The 15773-nt window shown below is 46.9% G+C and overlaps 1 protein-coding gene across 1 annotated transcript in view; it reads left to right on the forward strand.

Annotated features, from left to right (window-relative positions):
• The window catches only part of FBN3 (fibrillin 3), a 79067-nt gene that overhangs the window by 41909 nt on the left and 21385 nt on the right, over positions 1 to 15773 (forward strand). The window contains exons 19-29 of the mRNA XM_019667602.1: positions 1875 to 1997; positions 2174 to 2296; positions 2809 to 2934; positions 3017 to 3139; positions 3792 to 3914; positions 4435 to 4596; positions 5597 to 5665; positions 6825 to 6950; positions 11004 to 11129; positions 11520 to 11669; positions 13897 to 13968. Coding sequence (XP_019523147.1) covers positions 1875 to 1997; positions 2174 to 2296; positions 2809 to 2934; positions 3017 to 3139; positions 3792 to 3914; positions 4435 to 4596; positions 5597 to 5665; positions 6825 to 6950; positions 11004 to 11129; positions 11520 to 11669; positions 13897 to 13968 — 1323 coding nt within the window. The remainder of the gene's footprint in view (positions 1 to 1874; positions 1998 to 2173; positions 2297 to 2808; positions 2935 to 3016; positions 3140 to 3791; positions 3915 to 4434; positions 4597 to 5596; positions 5666 to 6824; positions 6951 to 11003; positions 11130 to 11519; positions 11670 to 13896; positions 13969 to 15773) is intronic.

Below are 15773 nucleotides of genomic sequence, written 5' to 3' on the forward strand. Positions count from 1 at the left end.
CACATGCGCAGCACGTGCTATGGGGCCCTTGACAAGGGCTCCTGTGCTCGCCCCTTCCCGGGTGCTGTGACCAAATCTGAGTGCTGCTGTGCCAGCCCGGACTATGGGTTTGGGGAGCCCTGCCAGCTGTGTCCTGCCAAGAACTCCGGTGAGCTGCCTGGCCCTCACCCACTTCCCATGGCGCTACACGCCTTCCAGTCCTTGGTTTAGTTCATCACCCTGGGGATAGGAGAATATGGGGGTCTTGGCTCTCATGGGGTGGGGGCTCTTCCCAAGAAAACACTGCAGGAAATTACTCTCTCCATTGGGGGGACATCTTAGTCCCAGACTCTTGCCCAACACCAACAGGCCATGTCCTGAAGCATGGCTTACGTTCAGCAATGGCCAATGACCCCTCTTACCCTGTCCATGCCACTCCAGCTGAGTTCCAGGCTCTGTGCAGCAGCGGTCTTGGCACGACCACAGATGGTAGAGGTGAGTGAGGATGGGTGTTGGGAGAGGGCAGGGGGCAGGGTTGTGGTTGGGCACTGTATCACTTTGCTGGGTTAACAAAGTACCACAGGCTGGGGGTTTCAACCCTAGAAATTTATCCTCTCACAGTTCCAGAGGCTGGAAATCCAAGATCAAGGTGTCAGCAGGGCTGGTTCCTTCTGAGGCTGGGAGGGAGAATCTGTTCTTTGCTTCTCTCCCAGCTTTTGGGAGTTCGCTGTGGCAATCTTTAGTGTTCCTTGGCTTGTAGAAGCATCACCACGATCTCTGCCTCCATCTTTACATGGGGTTTTTCTTTGTGCGTGTCTGTGTCCAATTTCCCCCCTTTATAAGGTTACAATCATGTTAGAGTGGATTGGAAGGTCCACCATAATGACCTCCTTTTAACTGAATTAGCTCTGTAAAGCCCCTATCTCCAAATAACACCATATGCTGAAGTCCTGGGGGTTAGGATACCAACTATGAATTTGTGGGGACACAACTCAGCCCATAACAGAGGTGGTGGGTATATGAAGCCATGATTCTTCCCATATCTTTCCTTTCCACTCAAGGGATCCCTTGAGTTGATCTGCAGTCAGCAGCTCTCAGCCCAAAATGCCTTATTTGTGCAAGTGAAACTTGAAAGGAAATTCCCCTGATGTGTCTCTTTTCATTTGCTGATCAGGGGTGGGGGTGGGGGGTGAAGAGAGAGAGAGAGAGAGATTGATTGAGAAATAGGTNTTATTTTAACACATACCAGAATCAAACATTGTGTAACAGAGGATCAGATCCATGACTTCTTGGAGACTGTTGGTGTTGATGTAAGATTTTTTTTTTAATACATTTACATAAGTAAAAATGAGAGGCAGTAGTGTAAAGAAACATTCAGTAAACAGTGGTTCTCTTAGGTGGTGTATGAACATTGCCGGTTATAAAGGTGATGCAAAATTGGCTAAGGATTGGAAATGCTAGTTTAGAAGGATCTTCTGCTTTACAGAGGGTGCATGTACATTAGGACAATTACTCTTTTTTAAAATTTATTTTTCAATTATAGTTGACATACATTATTATATTAGTTTCAGGTGTAGGACAGTTAACTCTTGGTGTCTTAAGTCTACCTTAAGTCATGCTGCCATTTCAGACTATTTCTGAGGGCTGCTGGGAGTCTTCCCTGTTGGGTTTTGGGGTTTTCCTCTTGGGCTCTGGGTGAAGGTGGAAACGCCTGGAGTGGTGGGGACATATCTGGCTCAGCCGTCCCCTAAGGAGGTCCTTACTCTTTCCCCTACTGCTATACTGAGTCTCCCCACTCTGCCCTATTTCTACGAGGCCCAGACCTCCTGGGGGTGCTATGTCCCTCTTCCCTTCCTGGTTCTGCCCATGCTGTGACTGGGTACTTCTTCTCTCAGATGTGGACGAATGTGAGCTTGGGGGACACAGCTGTGACAGCCACGCCTCCTGCCTCAACGTCCCCGGGAGTTTCAGCTGCAGGTGCCAGCCAGGCTGGGTGGGGGATGGCTTCGAATGCCACGGTAAGTGCCTGGGGGCAGGAGGTCTGGGCAGAGCAGCTGAGGTAGGTGGGAGGTAGGGCCAGGGGGAAGGGGTTCAGGGGTGCCCTTGGGGCCAGTCAGGGCCAAGATTGGAGGGTCTGCCTCCTGCATCTCCCCAATGCACACCCTTGTGGGAGCTCTGGCCCTGTCTCCTGCAGACCTAGATGAATGCACCTTCCACGAGCACCAGTGCAGCCCAAGCGCCGACTGCCTCAATGTCCCCGGCTCCTACCGCTGTGCCTGCCGCCCAGGCTTTACCGGGGATGGTTTCTTCTGTGAAGGTGAGATTGGGGAGGGGTTGGAAAGCAGGAGGGGCCCAAGAGGTACAGCCTTGGGGGTTGGGTTTCAAGGTAGCCATCGTGGTCAGTTGGTTTCCTGACTCACACTGTTCCACTCCTGGCTCCGTGGGTGCTGGGGAGGATGTGCCTCCAGCTGGCGGGGCTGCAGACCAGGCCCAGTCACTGGGGCAGTCTCCCACCCTGGACTCTGAATGCATGGAACCTTCTGGATGTGGGGAGCAGGAACACCTACTTACTTCTGTGACCCTCCGCCCTGGATCCTGAGTGTCTAGATCTGCTGTCTGCCCCCTGGCTGGAGTCCCAGTGACCAGTCCCCTCTCTGCTAGCCCCCTGGTGCTGACTTGGTCACCTGCTTACCAAGTCAGAGTCCGAGTTCCCAGAGTTACTAGAACCTCAGGTGACAGTGAAGGGTTCAAGTGACCAAGGCCATCTGCTTGCCTTGCGTGGGTCTTGGCCAGCTGGCCCCCAACCCTCTGCCTCTCGGGGCCCCTCAGATAGGGACGAATGTGCGGAGGACGTGGACCTCTGTGAGAACGGACAGTGCCTTAATGCCCCCGGTGGGTACCGCTGCGAATGTGAGATGGGCTTCAACCCCTCAGAGGACCGCCGTACCTGCCAGGGTAAGGACCGGGGTGGCCGGGGTGAGGGACAGAGCCAGTGGGTCCCCGCAGGCGGGGACGGCCTGACCTGGGATCTCCACAGACGTGGATGAGTGCGTTCTGGGAAACCTCTGTGTGTTCGGGAGCTGTGAGAACCTGCTTGGAATGTTCCGCTGTGTCTGTGATGAGGGCTATGAGCTGGACCGCAGTGGTGGCAACTGCACAGGTGGGTCAGTGGTGTGTGGGGGACGTAGGAGTGGGGGCTGGGGTGGGGCACGGCTCGCTTCCTCACTGCCCTCAGATCTCTTCTCGAATGTCCTCTCCTGGGTTAGGCCTTGTCTGACTGATTGATCCCTGTTTCCATTAACCCTTATTGTCACCTGTCCTCCCCTGAATAAACACAGTAAATGAATGAATGAAGGCATGCTCCCTCTACCAGCTGTCCGAATGGTCTCGCACCTGTGTGTCTAAAATGAGAATTGGCAAAATTTTTCAGTAAAGAGTCAGATAGAAAATATTTTTTATTTTGGGCCATACTGTCTCTATCACAGCTATTCCATTGTTGTTGTAACTCGAAAGCAGACAGACAATATGAAATTGAATGGGCATGTACCAATAAAGCTTTATTTACACAAGCAGAGGGCTGAATCTGGCCCACAGGTTGTCGTCTGCCAATGTCTGGTTTGACAGCATGTTCTAGATGTTGGTTATGGGGCAGGGCAGACTTTGGAGGCTGCTGTTCCCTTGGTGTTCTTCCCAGGGGAGGACATGGCTTGCAACCAGGTCCCCAACATACAGGGATTTGGCTTCCCAGAAGGAAGGTGGGAGGGATGTGAGCCAAGGGAGGGCTCCCTGCTAACAGTGCCCCCACCTCACAGATGTCAATGAGTGTGCAGACCCGGTGAACTGCATCAATGGCCTGTGTGTCAACACCCCCGGGAGCTACCTCTGCAACTGCCCTCAGGATTTTGAGCTAAACCCCAGTGGGGTGGGCTGTGTGGGTGAGTATGTACTCAGCTCCAGCTGGGGTTCTGGAATCCATGAGCTGGGTGGGACTACATCTTGGTCACCCTGGCCTGTCAACCTGTTCAAATCCACCTGCTCCTGACAAACAAGACCTTTGCTGGCTCCCAATCAAAGTGATCGTCCTGGTTGCCTGTTGAAATACAGCCTTCTGCTGTAGACACACACACACACACACACACACACACACACATGGTCGCCTGTTGAGATACAGCCTTCTGCTGTAGACACACACACACACGTCTTGATTTTTCTTGTTCAGAAACACCCATCTGACACACACACACGCACAGAGGCATGCACAGTCACACACATGCAGTTACACACACAGTTATCCAAACACAGAGTTTCACACACAGAGATACATACAGCGACTCAAAGTTACACACTCACAGGCACATAGGCACACATGCACACAGTCACACACACAGAGGTGCAAACACACACACACACCATTTCTTCTCTGCCATTTGCTAACCATCCCTTCTGCTTATTCAGACACCCGGGTTGGAAACTGTTTCCTGGACACGCACGACCGAGGGGATGGTGGCATTTCCTGCAGTGCTGAGATCGGGGTTGGCGTCACCCGAGCATCCTGCTGTTGCTCGCTGGGCCGAGCCTGGGGCAACCCTTGCGAGCTATGCCCAATGGGCAACACCAGTGAGTCCCGAGGGATGGGGAACAGGCGAGCACTGTAGCCTAAGCCACAGACACCTAGCCCCAGTCTGGGTCTCTCTGGAGCTTAGAAGGTCATCTCTGCTAAGGGAAGGACACTGGGACCCAGAGAGGGAGGAAGCTTGCTCTGGGTCACACAGTGTATTCTAGGAAGTTCATTGTCTGGATGTCTCTCCAAGATGTCTTTCTGCCATCCCTTCCTTCATATTCTTCTCTGTGTACTGATATTCACTCCTCAGTCAAACAAATATTGAGGGTTCCTCTGTGCCCTTTGCTAGGGTCTGGGGACCCAGAAAAGGACAAGCCACAGCAGCTGTACACTGCCTCTCACCCATAAACCAACGGCCCCAGGACTGAGAGTTGAGCTGTTGTAAGGGTCTGTTTGAGGCACAATGATGGCTCAGAAGAAAGCCTGAAGAGGAAGGGGGTAAAGGAAACTATCCCAAGGCAGGAGGCTTGAATGAGGTTTTGAAGGATGAGTAGGAGTTTTCTAGGCAGTGTAGAGGGAAGGGTGTACAATGCAGTGGAACAACATGTGCAGAAGTCTCAGTTGTGAAACAGGAAGGTACCTGTTCATCTATTCAGAGGAGTGTGTGTGTGTGAGAGAGAGAGAGGTTGGGGGAGGGAAGGAGAGAGGCCAGGGTATTCCTTTCATGGGAGAAAGTTGAGATCACACTAGGGTCTGATTTTTGGACAGAAGGAATTAGAAATTCCTTCTCCCCACCTCCAGCTACTGCCACGTGATCCATCTGCTCGCATGTGAACATGTTTACACACACACATACACAAATGCAGACGCCTCAGGATTGGCCAATGTGTCCTGGCCCCAAGAGGTTGAGGAGGTAAAAGGATGTAGTTGGTGTGATAAAGGAATGCAGGACTTACTCTTGAGCCCTTCTTAGGGGTCCCCCCCTCCCCTGCTTCCCCTGGGCTTTGCCAGAGTGCCCTGCCCCACACCCTTCACAAGAGCCTGTTTCCCTTGCAGCTGAGTACAGAACCTTGTGCCCAGGTGGCGAGGGTTTCCGGCCCAATCCCATCACTGTCATTCTGGAAGGTGAGTTCCTGGCAAGCCATCCATCAATTGACCTTTCTTTCATCACTGCCTCACCATCATGCAGAGTTGGGCAGTTTGGGGAGGCCCAGATCCTCCTGCCCAGAGGCCAGGCAGTGAGACCAAATTGTGCTTTTAGTTTGTGGTGAATTTTTTGGCTTTTCTTTCACCTGTTGGTTTTTCATCCATCCATCACCCACCCATTCATCTATCTTTCTTCTATTCATCCCCCATCCACATATCCATCCATCTATCCATTCGTCCCCCATCCATACATCCATTTCCCATGCATCCATCACCCTTCCTTCTTTCTTTCTATCCATCCATCCATCCAAATACATACATTCATCCATACATTTATTCATCCACTCATCTACCATCCATCCATTCATCCATCTACTCACTTACCTACCCACCCACCCATTTGTCCATTCATCCATCCACTCACTCATCTTTTCGTTCATTGACTCATTTGCTTATTCACCCATCTACTTTTCATATCCATCCATCCATCCATCTGCTCATCTACCCATTAATTTATTTATTTATTCATTCATCTACTAACCAATTCATCCATATACTCATCCATCTTCTCGTCTGTTGACCCACTTGCTTCTTCACTCATCCATTACTTTTTATATCTATCCATCCACCTAGTCACCTATCCAGCTACCCATCCATTCATTCCCCATCCTTCATTTCCCAACCATCCATCCATTTACTCATCTATTTTTTGTCCATTCACACTCTTGCTTATTTACTCATCCGCTACTTTTCTTATCTATCCACCTACCTACTCATGCATACATGCATCCATCCTTCTATCCACAGGGTATGATGAGATTGGAGAGTTCCATTAAGAGGGAACTATGTGATGGATGGATGGACGGATGGACAGATGGACGGATGGATGGATGGATGGATGGATGGGATGAAGGAAAAGGGGATGAATTCAGGGTGACGTTGACCCAAGAGAGTCTGGGTGTGGCCTCCAAGATAGGCCCTGGCCTGAACCCTCCAAATATCCAACAGCTTCCAGGTATTCCTGAAGAAGCAGGACCGCCTCCTCCAGGGCCATAGGCAGCCCAGGGCAGGGCATGGGTATCCCTGAGTCCTCTGCTTGGGGTTAGCTTCCAAGCACGACCTTCTCACTTCCTCACAGACATTGACGAGTGCCAGGAACTGCCAGGGCTGTGCCAGGGAGGCGACTGTGTCAACACTTTTGGCAGCTTTCAGTGCAAGTGCCCACCTGGCTACCACCTCCATGAGGACACCCGCATCTGTGAGGGTGAGCCTGGACTCTCCCTGCCCACCCTGCCTTCCCGCCCAGCCTCATCTCCTCCTCCTCCTCCGGTACTGGGGTCTGAAATGCCTGTAATAGCCTGCTCACCTGCCTTGCTGCCTGAGGCCCGTTGGAAGGGTGGGGAAGGCTTCAATGCATGCCTCAGTCTACACTCTGTTTTGCTCCCTTCTCCCAGTTGCCTGACCATGAACCTCCTTCCCACTCAGAAATGACCTGGCTTTACTACCGCAGTCACTCACCTCCTCCTTTGGGCAAAAGCTGACCAAGGTCCAGAGCAAAAAGTGGGAAGGGAAAGACACAGAAGGAATGGCTCCACCTTTCCTTCAAGCATCACTTCACTTGTCTTCTTATTGTTCTCATTTGAGCATCATAGAAACAACCAACAGTTAACTGGTATCTGTGCCCGTGTGTCACCACTGTTGTGCGCATCCACATCTGGCATTCATTCATTACAAAAGCCCCAAGAGGGAGAGATTCCTATTATGATCCCATTTTTCAAATGTAGCAGCCAAGGCTCAAGGAGGTTAAGCGACTTGTTGAGAGGCACCAGCTAATAAGTGATGGAAACTGGCTTTGAGCCCAACCGTTCTGATCCTTGAGCCAGAACTCTTTAATGCAGTGTACCAAATTCATTTATTCATTTATTCTTCATTCATCCATCAATCCATTCTTTTTCTTTCAACAATATTAGCTGAATACCTACATCCAACCAGACACTAACACCAGCTCACATGGACAACATATCTTTTGCTCTGAGCAGCACTGTTTAGAAACTCAAAGAAATGGTAAAGGGAGAGAAAGATTTAAGATGCAAAAACTGATTTCCTCTGTACATGAAGGTGGGAGCTGTCAATCCAGAATCAGAACCCAAAATTCTTGAAAAATATCTCATTCCTCCCAGTCTCCCCCATCCCATAAAACAGCGGTTCTCAACCTTCCTAATGCCGCGACCCCTTAATACAGTTCCTCATGTTGTGGTGACCCCCAACCATAAAATTATTTTCGCTGCTACTCTATAACTGTAATTTTGCTACTGTTATGAATCGTAATGTAAATATCTTTTCGTTTTCCGATGGTCTTAGGCGACCCCTGTGAAAGGGTCGTTCGACCCCCAAAGGGGTCGCGACCCACAGGTTGAGAACCACTGCCATAAAATATCAACAGAAAAAGAGACAATCACCGTCAACAAATAATGGTGGTGTGCCAAGTTTCTTGACTGTCACAGGGTGGGGAGACTTTAACCTGAATGTTGACCTTGGATGTGCAGCCTTGTAGAGCCAGTTTGTGCACTTGAAGGCTCCAGTCCTTGCAGCCCTTCCCAGCAGTCAGACTCAAAGGCCCCTGGCTTGGTTTAATGCTCTGCCATCACTATCTTGAAATTCTTGATGTATTTTGAACAACGAAGCCCTGGTTTTCATTTTGCACTGAGCAAATTCTGTAGCCCATCCTTGTCGAACAGTTTGTCTCGCTCCTAAAATCACTGGGTAGTATAGTAATTCTGTGTGTGACTTTTTGAGGAACTGCCAAACTTTTCCACAGTGGCTGCACCATTTTCATTCCCACCAGCAACGTATGAGGGTGCCAGTTGCTCCACATCCTCACCAACATTTTTTCCCCCATTGTTTAAAGTTATACCATCCTAGTGGGTGTGAAGTAGTATCTTATTGCAGTTTTAATTTGTATTTCCCTAATGACTAATGAGGTTGAGCATTTCGTCATGTGTTTATTAGTCATTTGCATATCTTTGTTGGGGAAATGTTTATTCAAGTTTTTTGCCCATTTTTAAATTGGGTTGTTTGTCTTTTTGTTGTTGAGTTGTGAGAGCTCTTTATATATTCTGGATATAAGACTCTTGTCAGGTATATGATTTGCAAATAGTTCTCCTGTTCTGTGGTTGTCTTTTTCACTTGCTTGATGGTGCCCTTTGATACACACAAGTTTTAATTTTGATGAAGTCCAGTTTATCAGTTTTGTGTTCGTTTTTGTTTTTTTAGCTTGTGCCTTTGGTGTCATACCTAAGAATCCACTGCCAAATACAAGGTCATTAACATGTACCCATGTTTTCTTCTAAGAATTTTGTAGTTTTAGCTCTTACATTTAGGTCTTCTATCAATTTTGAGTTTTTGTGTTGTATATGATGTGTGGTAGGGGTCCAACTTCATTCTTTCGCATGTGGAGATCCAATCGTCCCAGTGCCATTTATTGAAAAGAATCTTCTTTTTCCCATTGAATGGACTTGTCGGAAACCAATTGACTATAAACAAATGAGTTTGTTTCTGGACTCTAAATTCTATCCCCTTGATTTATAGGTCTATTCTTATGCCAGTACCATACTGTTTTGGTTACTGTAGCATTGTAAGTTTTGAAATTGGGAAGTGTGAATCCTCTTTGTTTTTGTCTTTCCAAGATGGTTTTGGCTGTTTGGCATTGCTTGCAATTCCAAATGAATTTTAGAATCCGTTTTTCCATTTCTGAAAAAAAAAGAGAAGTCATTAGGATTTTGAGAGTAATTACACTGAAACTGTAAATCGCTTTGGGAAGTACTGGCATCTTAAAAATAAGTCTTCTAATCTGTTTACACAGGTGTCTTTCCATTTATGTAGGTCTTCTCAAGTTTTTTCTGTAATGTTTTATAGTTTTCATTGTATATCTTTCACTTCTTTTGTTAAATTTATTGGTAGTATATAGAAATACAAGTAATATTTGTGTGTTGATCTCATATTCTGCAATGATGCCGACCTCATTTATTAGCTCCAATAGTTTGTATTTTATGGATTCTTTAGGATTTCCTATGTATCAAATCCCCTGATTGTTGTAAGTTTTGGCTAGATTCCAGAGTCCTGCAAAAGTTTTTTTTTTTTTTTTTTTTTTTTTTTTGCCAGCTCAATAGTTGTTTTTGTTTAGAAATGGAGCCCTGGTGTTCCCTACTCTGTCATTTAATATTCTGACTTGTTTTTATATAGCCCACTAAGAATACTTTTTACATTTTTAAATGGGTCAAAAAATCAAAAGAAGAATATTTTGTGACATGAAAATTGCATGAAATTCACATTTCAGTGCCCATAAATCAAGTTTTATTGGCATACAGCCATGCTTATCTGTTGACCCATTGTCTATGATTGCCTTTACACTATAATGGCAGAGTGAATAGCTGTGTCAGAGACCATTGTTGGGGACATGAAACTGAAAATAATTTACTATCTGCCCTTTACAGAAAAATTTTGCTACCTCTGGGCTACAGGATTGATCAGATTGAGAGTCAATTTTTTTTTTTTCTAAATGCTAACCTAAAAGTAAAAGGCCTTTCAAAGTGAAAGGGAACAAGCCTTTACTTGAGATTTTAAAAAAAGAATAGCTATTCAGGGAGCACTGATTTAAGCCAAAACCCAAATAGTGATCCGATCAGGAGACAAAGGCAAGAGGTATTTATGAGAAAGGGAAGGGGAACAATTACATTAATAGCAGGAGGGCATTTCTATTGGTGCCGATAAGCTAGCAATGTTTTTAATTTTGAGTCTATAGTTATCATCCAGGAGTCATCATATCTGCTTTCTTATTATCTTTGTAAACAGTTGTTTGGGGCACAATGTTGCTTTAGGCTCAGTCCAAAGGTTATTTTGTCCTGTTTTAACATTCCAAAGGTTTGAGGCACCAGAGTGCAAGGCAGTTCCCCTGGGATGGCAGCTCCAACTTCTAAAATGGCTTCATTTATATTATTTTTTTGACATAGGAATACTTTATGCATGGGGCTCTTGCTTCCTATCACAGCACATTAGGAAGCCCGCGGTTGCCCCACTCTTGGTCATATTATAATTAATGCATGGGCTCAGATCATATTTTTTCTTAATAGAAGTGGGATCATAGTAACCGTTGTTTTTCCACTTAACACCATGTCGTATCTTCCCACGTCACTAAAATGTCTTCTGCATTTTAAGCTAATCTTGACACCAAACTCAAGCCCACGTGAAGTGGCTCCGCTAGACCCGGAGTGGGAGTTTATCCAGACAGTTCCTGAATGCTACTCCTCCCTCCCTACAGACATTGACGAATGCTCCATACACTCTGGCATCTGTGGTCCTGGTACCTGCTACAACACCTTGGGGAACTACACGTGTGTCTGCCCTGCAGAGTACCTGCAAGTCAATGGTGGCAACAACTGCATGGGTACGAAGTATGGTGACAGGGGACACTGGCCATTGTGGAAGCAGCACTTGGGTGTGGGAGAAACTTCTGGGAGTCTCTAAGCCTTGAAAGAGTGTGGAGAGATGTGTTTGTGGGAGGAAAGAGAGGAGGGTGCATGTATCTGAGATGCTGGTACACAGCAGTGACCAAAGCTGCAGGGCTCAGGGACCTAGGGTTGTCATAAATAGTTGTCCAGGTTGTGCACTGCCCAACAAAGGCTAAAAAGTGAATGTCACTTTCAAGTGTGCTGGGGTAGAGATATCAAGCCAGTCATTTTCAAATGGATTTGTGAATGAGTTCCTATCTGTCTGGCTCTCCCTTCCTCTCACTTGAATGTCTCTTACTATATTTTTCCCCCAAACCCAACTGCAGACATGAGGAAGAGCATCTGCTTCCGACATTATAACGGCACATGTCGGAATGAGCTGGCTTTTAACATAACCCGGAAGATGTGCTGCTGCTCCTACAACATCGGCCAGGCCTGGAATAGACCCTGCCAGGCCTGCCCCACCCCTGCCAGTCGTGAGTGCCCTTCCCCCACCTGTTAAGCTTGGCACTTAGTGTAATGTTTAAGGGGGCCCACCTTACTTTGGGCTCCCTGATTAGTCTACATTGTTCTTATGAGAGCTAAAGAATTTTAAGTTATGTCCCAATATATGGAAATCAGTACTTTTTGGATGGGCGAGGCATCCTCCTTTCTATGTCACAGATTTGGGGAATTCGAGATGGATCGGTGAGGCTTTCTTTTGTGGTAAAGGTCCTTGAAGGCCCACAGACTATTTCGAGGGGTCAATGAATGTCTGGGGCCAGGTCATAAAGCACAACTGATTACAGAAAACAGGGGAAAGCTCTGGGGAGGATTGCTGAGTGCTGGTCAGGATGAAGAAGGCGGTTCCAGGCAGGGAACAGCATGAGCAAAGGCCTGGAGGCAGGACTGAGCAGTAGACCATTTGGCAGCTAAGACAAGACCTATTAGAATGATCTAGCAGCCAGCCCAGATATCAGAAAGTGCTGCACGAATGGAGCAGTGATTAGAAGGGGGCAACTACAGGGTTATAGTTATATTAGTGCTATTGACTGAATTTTTGTGTTTGCTCAAAATTCATATGTTGAAACCCTAACCTGTGATGGTATTTAGAGGTGGGGCCTTTGGGAGGTCATTAGTTCATGTGGATGGAGCCCTCATGAATGGGAGTAGTGCTCTTATAAGAAGAGACACGAGAGAGATTTTCTCTGTCATGTGAGGACACAACAAGAAGGTGGCCATCTGCAAACTAGGAAGAGAGCTCTCACCAGACACTGAATATGCTGGTGCCTTGATCTTGGACTTCCAGCCTCCAGAACTGTGGGAAATCAACGTTTGTTGTTTAAGCCACTTAGTCTATGGTATTTTGTTATAGCACCCCAGACTGAGGCAATTTGTTCTTAAGGCTGCAGTAACAAATTACTTACCAGAAACTTGGTGGCTTAAAGTACCCAGAAATGTATTTTCTCACAGTTCTGAAGGCTGGAAGTCAGAAATCAAAGTGTTGGCAGGGCCATACTACTTCCAGAGGCTCAGAGAAGATTCTTCCTTGCCCCTTTCAGCATTTGGTTTCTCCAGGTGTCTCTGTGTTAACTTGACTTGTAGCTGTATTACCCTGATCTCTGCCTTATCTCCAATGGCTTCTCCCTTAGTCTCCATGTTTCTCCTTATAAGGATACCAGTCATTGCATTTAGTGCCGACCCCAATCCCAGACAACCTCATCTTAACTTGATTACATCTGCAAAGACCCTATTTCCAAGAAAAGTCCCATTCAGAGGTTGTAAGTGGACATGAACTTGGAGTAGGGGGTCATTGTTCAAACCAGTGGAGTGCAATGGGTAGGAGTCATTACTGGGCATCTCTGGATACTGCTGGGCCCTGTTTTGGGTTCTAGGGATCAAGAATAAGATACCTAAGTTGTGCATTCTGAAAGGAAGCTGCAAAGAGCCAATTCTGATCACAAGTCTGTCAAGACAGATCAGATCAAATGTCATCCATGGATTGTGTGCTGGGACTTAGGTACCCGCCCGGATCTTGTGCTCCTGAATCTGAGGTGCAAGTGTAATAACACAAGGCAGAAGTTCACACCAGCAAAGGGGCTGCTGAGATTGGTCCATTCTCATCACAATGCAGGCAGAATAGTGAGGGCCAGGGCAAGGACCTAGGGACAGGTGGCAAGGTGGCACTGCCCAAATGCCTGCCCACACATCTCTCAGGTGGGTCCAGGGTCACCTACCCTTCTTGGAGATTGAGGTTGGGCAGGCAGCATCTTGGTGTCAACAGTGGGATATAATTAGAGAATGAATTACCCCGGAGGTGTTCTTAGCCAAGGGTGGTGCCATCAGCTCTCTGGGGTGAGAGTGGCAGGTCAGGGGGAGCCTAAGGGACTCTTTCTTCCCTGTGGGCTATCCTGAGTCCTCAAGGTTAAAGTGGGCTATGCTAGGGAATAGCAAAGTGGGGTGTGGTTGGTGGAGCTCAGGCAGGGAAGAGATGGTGGAGGTCATGTCTGTGTGTTGGAAGGTCACGCTGCCCAGGTGGATGGTTTAACCCTATCAGTGCTGGTCAAAGTCGGTGGAGGGAGAGGGATTAGTTACCAGAGGCCAAATGAGAGCTGGACTCCAGGGATAGAGGAGGTGATAGGGGGTTTGGGAAGAGGAGGAAGAGGAGGTGTCCTCCCAGGGAGACTGCAGCCTAGCATCCCCACCCTATTCTCCTTTGCCCAGTGGACTACCAGGTCCTGTGCGGAAACCAGGTCCCCGGCTTCGTCATTGACATCCATACGGGGAAGTCCCTCGGTGAGTGGCCACTGCCCCCCAGCCCAAAGCTCTAGGCCTCTCTGTCCTGAGAGTCCTGACTGCTCCCTTCCCCCGCCCACAGTTCATTCCCTTTCAACCTCTTCCACTCCATGCCCCTCTGTATTTCCAACCCCCCAGGCCAGGAATCCTGCCCCTAGACACTTCCCATTATTTTAAAAAAGCAACATAAGAGTATTTTTATTATTGTTCATTTTTAAAACTTCTGATAAAGTAACACATAACATAAAATGTACCACTTTAACCATTCTTAAATGTTAGCTCAGTGGCATTAATTATGTACACTCACATTGTTGTGCAACCATCCCCACCACCCATCTCTAGAACTTTCTCACCTTCCCAAACTGACGCTCTGCCCCATTAAACACTCACTCTCCTCCCCTTCCCCAGCCCCTGGCACCACCGTCTACTTCCTGTCTTTGTGAATCTGACCTCATGTAAGCGAACACAGTATTTGTCCTTTTGTGTCTGACTTATTTCCCTGACCATAATGTCCCCAAGGTTCATCCGGGTTGCATCTGTATCGCAGTCAGAATGCTTCCTTCTTAAGTTTAATGAGGTTTTGTACAATTTAATACCTAAATGCCAAATTTCAGCTGTGTGGTGTTTAATTGTGAACTCATTTCCAGTGGTTTTCACCCCATGGATGTATTTTCCTTATTTTAAACAATTGGAACATGGCAGATAAGTTCTACAATACTTCCCCTCCAGTCACCACCTGAAATCTAAGCCCCCCTCACACTCTCTTAAGGTTCCCGTGCTTTATGCCCAGAATATTTCTTTCTAGTTCTTTCTTCCTGCATTTAAATACACATAGAAGTTTCCCACTGAAAATGTGTGGCTTTCGTTTCTGGGAAGTTTGACAGAAATTCTATGATTCCCCACATATTGTTCTATAACTTTCTCTTTTCACTCAGAAATAAGTTGTGAAGAATCAGCCAGGTGACTATATGTAAGCCTTCTTCCCCCTTGGCCCTGCTTTCTAGTATATTCCATGTGTAGTCATGTCCTGGGTCAGAAGCCAGTCCCCCACAGATGATGAGCACTAAGGTGTGCCCAGGTTCTTTTCTTTTTTTTTTTTTACAATATTAGCTTTATTGAGATATAATTCACATACCATACACTTCATTGTTTAAAGTACACAATTCAGTGGGTTTTTTGTGTATAATAGACCCTTGAACATCATGGGGGTTAGAGGTGCCGACCTGCAGTAAAAAATCCTCATATAACTTTCAACTCCCCAAATTTCCTAAAATTTTAACTACTGTGGACTGGAAGCCTTACCGATAACCAACAGTCAAGTAACACATATTTTGTATGTTATATGTATTAATACTGTACTCCTAAAATAAAGTAAGCTAGAGAAAAGAAAGTGTTATTAAGAAAATCATAAGGAAGAGAAAATACATTTACAGTATTTACTGGTGTAAAAACCCATGTATAACTGCAGCTCAAACCTTTGCTGTTGAAGGGTCAACTGTATTCAGAGTTGTGCAACCATCACCTCAATCTAAGTTTAGGACATTTTCATCACACAAAGAGAGACTCCGTCGCCATGAGCAGTCACTCTCCATTCTGTCCTCCCCCAGGCGCTGGCAACCATTATTCTACTTTCCATCTCTGGATGTGCCTCTTCTAGACATTTCATATAAATAGAATCATGAAACGTGACCTTTTATGTCTGGCTTCTCTCACTGAGCACCGTGTGTTCAAGGTCCATCCACATTGTAGCGAGTGTCAGCGCTTCCCTCCTTTTTAAGGCTGAGTAACATTCCAGTGTGTGGATG

Source organism: Hipposideros armiger, unplaced genomic scaffold, assembly GCF_001890085.2.
Source record: "Hipposideros armiger isolate ML-2016 unplaced genomic scaffold, ASM189008v1 scaffold_502, whole genome shotgun sequence".
Lineage (NCBI taxonomy): Eukaryota > Metazoa > Chordata > Mammalia > Chiroptera > Hipposideridae > Hipposideros > Hipposideros armiger.